Below are 9,059 nucleotides of genomic sequence, written 5' to 3'. Positions count from 1 at the left end.
CATCATGAGTTCAGGAGCACGAGCCTCATGCAAGTAGTATGTTTTAGAATTGTTAAGCTGTTTTGAAAATGATGCTCGTAAAACAAGAACACCATAATTCAGAAGATTTTTTTTTTTTTTAATTAGAATTGAAACTAGAAGTTTGTTATGACAATTAGTTCTAGTAGTGGTTACTATTACAGAAAGCCAACTAAGTATCCACCAAAGGTGGAGCTCCCCTCAAATTCACTAATTTTTTATCACAAAAATTCATCTTTCTTCTCTATGGTGAATTCAAGAACTAGATCATATTGAGCTAAGTGTCACCTTTTTGGAGATTTTCAATTCTATGATTTGTCATATAATTTTTCAAGAATCATTACATCCTAAAATGGGTTGAAGATAGAATTAGATATTAAAGGACACAACCATATTTTCTTGGATTTGGAAAAGACAAATGTGTTAGAATTGGACAATTCTTGGAGTGCATATATATTTGGAAGAATGGGGATTTGTTCTTGAAACATATGAGTTTTGGGATAGAATTGAAAGTGAAAAAATGTGGCAACTACCACCAGGTAATCATGCAGAAAGATTGCCTCTACCAAATAAATTAATAGCAGTGGCAATAGACAAAGATAGAGGAAGCCAAATTGCTTTGAAATGGACAGTTGATCATCTTTTAGCCAGAGGCCAAACAGTTCTTTTGATCCATGTCAAACTTAAACAATCTGCCAATGCCTCTGGTCAATCCCCTAATATAAGTAATTCCTCTAATTTGTCTCTCTTACATATATGTATTTGTTTGTGCATGCTTTTTTTCTTTTAATAACAGTGATGTCCGACCAGCTTGCTTGGACCTCGACTATCCCATGGAATACCTGCTACCTCCCACCGACACAGCAGGTACCGGGTGACTCTGGGATTTGTTTGTGCATGTTGATGTTGTAGAATGGCCGCTTGTACAAATCAAAATGAAGATATATTAAGTAGAATGTGTATACTTGGGAACCTGCTACCTCCCATTAGCACCAGTGGCGGACCCATGTGCAAATTTTGGGTGCTCCAGCACCCATTAAACTTAGTCGCGGAGTGTATAGTTGTATAGAAAATATAAAGGAAACAGATATAAATAGTTAATAGAGCACCCCCGAACTCAAAATTCCTGGGTCCAGCACCCCCGAACTCAAAATCCTGGGTCCGCCATTTAGCACAGGTGTCGGGTACTCCGGTCTTTGTTTGTGCAGGTTGATCTTGTAAAATGACCATTGGTACGAATTAAAATTGAATTATTAAGTAGAATGTGTACATTTGGACTCCCATGATGTCTAGCATAAATAGAGATAGGAATCAACTTCAAGTTGTGCTGGAAATGTTGTTGATGGTGCAGTAGGTTTTCGATGTTGTAGCTGAAAGGTACAAGTGTTTAAGCGTGGTGAACGATCTACATTTTTATTTTCAGAAAGAGAGGAATCATTCTAACATTGTCAAAATTTTATGTTAGTCATCACACCAAGTAAATTGTAACGTCAAACACTATCAAAATATGATTGCATACTGGACAATTCTGTCCTCCAAAACTTAAGCCGAAATTGACGAGTAGGCCACATTCATGGATTCTTGCATGTCGTAATCTTATTGGACAAATATCAGTCTTTTATGTTTGATTTCCTTGTGTTAGAGCTAGGAGTTCATGACATTGAGTGGAACTAAGTAAGAGTTAGTTGTTAATCGATAATAGCCAACATGGTGCCATTCAGTTTAAGTAAAACCAGCCAGTTTTTATGTCATATTTATGTAGAGCTCCTTCTGGATTCATAGTTTGATCACCTACAGTCATTTGTATGTTTGATTTTTTAATACCCTCGAGATATAAGTTATATTTACATAATCGGGTGGTTATAGACATATATATAGAGTGCGGTCTATATATTGAAGAGAAATGAAATGTAAGTATGTAAGTATGACAGATGATCATCTAATTAATTTTACCCTTATTGAGAATGATCCAAAACTTAATTAAATCTCATTACTTACCGATTATTTTATGTATCTCACTTGACTAATCATATTAGTTTACCAAAAGTTAAGCTGGTTATTTGCTTGTCTCCAGTGAATCTAACTGCGGAAACCTGCAAGATTTGTGCTTAAATGGTTAATACAAAATTTCTTTCTACAAAATGCACTTTCTTCTATCACTTCAGTCGAATTTTGTATCTTCCAAAGCTGATTATTGAATGATTTTTGTTATTTCTTCATATTATTGCTCTAATTAGTGTCCTTTGAGTTGTGATTAAGACAAGCTTTTGCACCTAGCATTATACTTACATATCATGTTATATGCATATCTTATACATGCCCTTGAGAAAGAAATTTTGTATTGGTTAAGTAACTTATATGTGCATCTTAAGACTCCTTCAAATTCCAATTCAATGAGGATTATATAAATGGAAAAGCGATGAGTATTGAGTCTATACTTTTTGTTTTATTGCATAGTTGCAGAAATAACTGTGAGCATCTTACATTTCAGAATCAAACCAGAATTCTGATGAAGCTGGATCGGGAAATAATCAATTGGATCCGCAGACAAAGGAACTGTTTATTCCTTTCAGAGTATTTTGTGCACGGAAAGATGTTAGTAACTCGCAACCTTAGATGATTTCCCTGAAAATAATGAGAGAAAAATAACCAACATTCATAAAACTTGTCAAGTCTTTCTAATTATTTCCTTTCAGCTTTCACGTTTCTAATGTTGATTCTCCTAATCCTGAAAAAACAGCTACAATGTTATGATGTTGTGTTAGACGACACGGATGTAGCCAAAGCAATCATTGAATATTTGAACCGAACGGGAGTAGAGGTATTGATTCTTGGTGCTGCAACGAGAGGCGGTCTTCTCAGGTATGACATTTGCATGGAGTATTGGGCTTATGGTGGAAGTAGTTTCCAATCATAATGTCCTGAAGAGTTTCATCTTATCCAAATTTTATTTGATTTTCTTTCCATTCTCAGTCACCTATTGGCAAAATTTGAAAGACTGAAATAACTAACAAACATTAAGAGTTGTATGTCAATATTGTCACCTACTTCCTTTTAATTATTAGATGTTCCAAAGTTTTGTCTGTTTTCCATATATGGAGTGGCGTTCCATTTTTCTCTCAGTCTTTTCCCCAACAACATTTAATAAGGGTGGAATTGCAAAATATAGCGGCTTTTGTTTAATCTTTGTGCATATTTTATGGCGGGATCTTAGAGCACAACCTACAGGTTCACAGGAATCTAGTAGCTTATGCCAGGTAGTCCCTGTATATATATTAAGTAATTCACTGAATATCTATAAGTATTTGATTATGAACCGGTTATTATTATATTAACTTGTGACTGTTGTAGGAACACAAACTTAAATCCTGGACACGCCTCTGTGCATATTGCATAGTCGAAACATTTGGGGTGGGGGAATAGTATGACCATTGATCTATTGAGTGGAAAGTCTTAAATCGGCAGAGACATACTTCAATCTGCTGAAAACTTTTAAACTCACCATAGGGATATGTTGGTATTATTGCATAACTATGCTACAAACTTGGCTTAAAATATGTTTTCAAAAGTTTATGTGAAGAGAGGGGAAGGTGGTGTCTGTATATACTTACGTGTGTGCATGTCTTTCGTACTTTATTGAGGATTCATTTTATCAGTTGTATTTTGAGTAAAGATTGCCTTCATATTATCTAAATTCAGTAGCCTTTCTTCTCCGCAGATTCAAAGCCAAAGATATACCAGGAGGCGTGTTAAAGGGGGCTCCTGATTTCTGTACTGTACATGTCATCTCCAAATCTGGAAAAATCTCATCTACACGTGCTGCTTCTCGCCCCGCGCCTTTTGTCCATCCACTACGCCACCAGTTAATGCAGCCAGCGAGCCTCAAATTTGCTCCATTTGAGCCTTCAACACCCTCTGCTACTAATTCAAGAAGTGAGCCAAACACTAGAAAAAGCAAGTTCTTTTGTAAAGTTTTTGCTGCTTCCTATGGTAATTCTATAACTGCTTTGTATAGGTTTTCAAGGGGGTACGAAGCCTGTTTGTGATCCACCGCCTTCTACTCTTCAAAGTGACACTATGAGTATCAAGTAAGTCAAAATATCTTGACATCCATATAAACTGTACCTAGAGGCGGAGCCAGGATTTTAGTTTATGGGTTCTGGACTACAATTATTTTTTCTTGCATGGTTCTAAATAGATCATTTCAACATATTAAATGAAGTTCTTAACACAAATACAGGGTTTGAACCTAAGCTGCTAGGTTCCACCGAACGTGTAACCACAATGCTAGCTTTGACCCTGTACCATATTTTGATAACCGTAATTTGTTGCATACACAATGAGAATGTTATCATAGTCAGTGATGCAAGTTCTTCAGAAGATTTTGAAATTTGAGACTTTTGTTCTTCAGAGCACTATAGTTTTGGTGTAGTTTTCTCATCTGAAGGCCTAAGTTGAATATACTATTTTGAACAGGTCACCGTTCACCCACAGGAAAGGCCCTAATGGAAAGCCATATGAAATCTCATCTATGCCAGATACCGACATATCATATGTCAGCTCTGGTAGGCCAAGCATCGACAACATCTATTCTTCAATATCTGACAGCTATGATGGTGGTGGACCGACCCCTCCTCGGCTTTCAGGCTTTTCAGATTTTGATACCCAAAGTTTTGACTCCTCACAGTTTGGGCGGAGATCCGTGGACACCCTGACTCCACCAGAACTATCATTTGCGTCAATTGAGACTGAGAGAACATCGATCTCCCAAGGACCAGGAGTAAGCATTTGGAAAGATAACTTGTGTCTTTGTAAAGTGTAAAAGCTGACTCAAAATTGCTAGACCATTCATCTGCATTTATTGATTGAAGACATAAGTTCAAGTAGACTAGGCTAAAATCATGTCTTCAACATATATTTTGTCTGATCGAATCTTCTGATTTACTGAACGGCCAGTACAAAAAAAATTGGAATTAACTACGAACTTCGCTAAACAGGATTAGGAACGGATTTTGCTATTTAGCTACAGAATATGTCCATCACTAATTCCTGTTTTTTTAGTAGTTTGCTATTAAAGCAAATTCATGTCTGTTAGTGTCTGTCAAAGAGTTGGTGATAGGATATAAAATCTATAGTTTTCAGTAAAATCTGTTGGGGCTCTTCACTTCATGTATTTAAGCATCTTTTGTCTTATATTTATGCCTCTCCTTTGTCTTACAGGATGATCTAGAAGCAGAAATGAGAAGGCTAAAGCAGGAGCTTAAGCAAACGATGGAAATGTATAGTACGGCTTGCAAGGAAGCGCTTACAGCAAAACAAAAGGCACGATAAAGGGAACTATTATCCTTGCGCACCATCATAATGAATCTATGGATGTACTATCATTAGGGTGGAAATATTAGCTCATGAAAATGACCCGCCCATCCCGTTCAAGTTTGACCGGCCCATTTATTTGCTTAGCCCATTTTGATCCGCCCAAGTTAGCCCATTTATAAATTGGGCTAAAATGTAGCCCAAATTGACAAATGAGAAACCTTGTCAAAATATTTCCAAAAAGATATTTTTTTGTTTGATTTGTTATATATAGCCATAATAAAGAAAAAAAAAGAAGCTTTATTGGGTAGTTAAAAGTTTATAAAAGACCGAAAAAATTAAGAAATTAAAACTTGGTAAGATTTGGGGGGTTGGGTTATGACCCACTTTTTTAGCCCATTTCAGCCCAAGTAACTTTTGGGACCCTGACCCACCCATTTATTAACTCAGTCCATTTTGACCCGCTCAATTTCAGCCGAACACGCCCATTTGACACCCTTAACTAACATGTCTGCTGCAGGCAATGGAACTCCAGCGCTGGAAAATGGAAGAACAACGAAGATTAGAAGAGGCACGTTTAGCCGAGGAAGCTGCACTGGCACTTGCAGAGAAGGAAAAGGCGAAGTCTAGAGCAGCCATCGAGCATGCAGAGGCGGCTCAGAGGCTTGCAGAACTAGAATCTCAAAAGAGAATCAGTGCGGAAATGAAAGCTCTAAAAGAAGCTGAAGAGAAGAATAAGATACTAAATAAACTTACAAAAAATGATTTCAGGTACAGGAAATATACAATCGAGGAGATCGAATCTGCAACAGACTACTTTGCCCAAACTCGTAAAATTGGAGAAGGAGGTTATGGGCCTGTGTATAAGTGCTACCTGGATCATACGCCTGTTGCAGTTAAGGTCCTTCGTCCTGATGCAGCTCATGGACGTCAACAGTTTCAGCAAGAGGTAATATATTGATCATAGACTTCAGGCATGTTTATTTCATAACGCTAGAGTCTAATTTTCCCACGGGGTTGGCCGGGTGGGGGATACGTTTATATATAATCACAAGGGTCTTCTTAGTCTAAAATAACACGCAAATCATAAACAGACTGCTACAATTAAGTGTCAGCACATAATGTAAAGCAAGGGGCAATCTTCAGGGTAGAATGAATATCGTATGAGAAAATATAAACAAAGAGCTGTATAGTCACTAGACAAGTTGTGATAATCCCCTATAATTGAATGTTGGTATGTCGAAGACTAAATATGTTTAAGACTGAGCAGGGGCGGATCTAGGGTCATGTATATGGGTTCATGAGAACCCAGTAACTTTTGCCCCGACTATGTATATATATTAAAAAATCTACTAAATATCTATGAATATTTGACTGTGAACCTAGTTATAATTATAGTATTAACGTGAAGGCGTTGTAGGAGCCCATAAACTTTAAAGTATGGGTCCGCCTCTGACACTGAGGACAATAATATAGTTAGCATTCTACTAGGCAATAATTCAATAGTCTGCAAATGAGAAAATTAGAATCCTAGAGTTAGAGAACTAGGAACTTAGAGAACTAGGAACCAATGTTCTTTTGTGTGATGAAAACTATAATGCATAAATTTTGACTTTGTCGATTCTGCAAGATTTTCTGTAAAATGAGTATAGTACAATTCCTAGATTCAAAAACTCTTTATCTTCCGCTGCAGGTTGAAGTTTTGAGCTGCATACGGCATCCTAACATGGTGCTTCTTCTAGGAGCCTGTCCGGAATACGGGTGCTTAGTATATGAGTTTATGTCTAACGGAAGCTTGGAAGACCGTTTATTCCATAAAGGAAAGACGCCACCGCTTTCTTGGCAGCAGAGGTTTCGGATTGCTGCAGAAATAGCTACCGGTCTGCTTTTCCTACACCAGAGTAAACCAGAGCCATTAGTTCACCGTGATTTAAAGCCGGGCAATATTTTGCTCGATCGCAACTTTGTTAGTAAGATTAGTGATGTTGGCTTAGCCCGGCTTGTCCCTCCATCAGTAGCAGATACTGTCACTCAATATAGAATGACATCAACTGCTGGAACGTTTTGCTATATCGATCCTGAATATCAGCAAACGGGCATGCTTGGCGTAAAATCTGATGTATACTCCTTAGGAATCATATTTTTGCAGATATTAACGGCTAAGCCGCCAATGGGATTGACTCATTATGTTGAAAGGGCAATGGAGAAAGGAACCTTCAAGGAAATGCTTGATCCAGCTATTCATGATTGGCCCGTCGATGAGGCTATGCGTCTTGCCAATTTATCGCTACAGTGCTCTGAGCTAAGGCGAAAAGACAGACCAGATCTTGGAAAGGTCGTTTTGCCAGAATTAGAAAGATTGAGAGCACTTGCTGAAGAAAACACATGCCCATCGCTTATGTACAATTCAAATGTCTCACCAAATCATAGCCAAGTTACCCTCTCCCAGGTAAGTCAACATGCATAAATTGTGAGTTTAACTTTTATAAAATATCAGGTCACCTAAAAGATAACTACAGGTATTCGTTCATAACAAGTGATACTAGTAACCTGGACAATAAACTAACTTACCCGCTACAATAGATTTAAATATACTAATCATGTAAACCTTTTTTACTTTGTCAGCATATACACGTTACATCATAAACTAAACTTCATTTAGATCTTTGATGAATAAACATATAGTTTTTACTTTTATCTTAGACACATTTTTCACCATGATCTCTGCAGGACAAGTTAAGTTACCCAAATACAGCACCGTCTAGCTACGAGAGCTCGAGGAGCCAATAAAGCACAGGGACCTAATCGATGAGATTTTTGTTCTGAAGTTTTAATATGAAAACTTTTCTTGTAAGAAAATATCAAAAACTAAAAGTTCTGCTAGTATAGGACTTGCCTTCCTCTTTGGTCCTATAATTTGTTAACATTTTGTTCCTCTTTTCCACCATGTAAATGCTTTTATGAAGCCCCTATTTACATTTTGTACAGATCTGGGGCAACTGATAAGTTATTTTTTGTATGGACACACTACAATTCTATTTATTTCATCTTACCTTCTGTGTTTTCTGCTTACAACATAAACTCAACGCTGAAAAAATTGCAATATGATCCAAAAATTAAATTTTGAAATGACACACATTTTTCTTCTATTAGAGATATGAAAATCTAAGCTAGTAAGAAAGGCCCACGTCTTGTATGCATTGATTTGGTGTAAACAACTGAAGGCGGGCATGTAAATACCAATTGATTATTTTTACTAATGCGAAAGTTAATCTTGCAAGCAAGTAGGATAGTTTATCGTCTCTTGCATAAGCGTGTAGTGTCAAATAGACAGGTTGAACTAAATTTAAGAAGGTCAAGATTAACAAAATAATGAACAAATAAATTCATCTAAAGTTTACTTGTAGTTAGATAAGTTGGGTCAATTTGGAATAAAATGATTTGTTACGCCATTTCTTTCATTTGTTCCCTTAATTATTCATAATTTGTTTAACCACCAAGGCAATAATTTGTTTAACCACCAAGGCTCCAACTAATGGAAAGTTTTTCTTTCTTTCGGGGAGATAAAGTGTGTGTAGCGTAAAAGACAATATACATATAAACTAAGTAATTTCTTTTTTTTTTTTTTTTTGAACGAAATTTTCTTCTGGATCATTTGAGTCTTCTAAGTTATATCAAGTGCTTAAATTGGTAAAAGTTAGACGGGATGGCCAGGTATCGAGCTTGCT

At 36.7% G+C, this 9,059-nt stretch overlaps 1 protein-coding gene across 1 annotated transcript; it reads left to right on the top strand.

Annotated features, from left to right (window-relative positions):
* Positions 1–290: 290 nt before the first annotated feature.
* LOC132609541 (U-box domain-containing protein 52-like) lies at positions 291–8,383 on the top strand. Its single transcript, XM_060323584.1, has 10 exons — positions 291–743; positions 2,510–2,613; positions 2,759–2,880; positions 3,737–3,951; positions 4,034–4,106; positions 4,495–4,798; positions 5,239–5,340; positions 5,852–6,280; positions 7,025–7,780; positions 8,062–8,383. The coding sequence occupies exons 1-10, from the start codon at positions 539–541 to the stop codon at positions 8,119–8,121; spliced, it is 2,370 nt and encodes a 789-aa protein (XP_060179567.1). The 5' UTR covers positions 291–538; the 3' UTR covers positions 8,122–8,383.
* The last annotated feature ends 676 nt before the right edge of the window (positions 8,384–9,059 follow it).

The sequence above is a fragment of the Lycium barbarum genome, chromosome 9 (assembly GCF_019175385.1).
Source record: "Lycium barbarum isolate Lr01 chromosome 9, ASM1917538v2, whole genome shotgun sequence".
Classification (NCBI taxonomy): Eukaryota; Viridiplantae; Streptophyta; class Magnoliopsida; order Solanales; family Solanaceae; genus Lycium; species Lycium barbarum.
The sequence above is the reverse complement of the archived record's forward strand: the minus strand, read 5'-3'. Positions and strand labels throughout refer to the sequence as shown.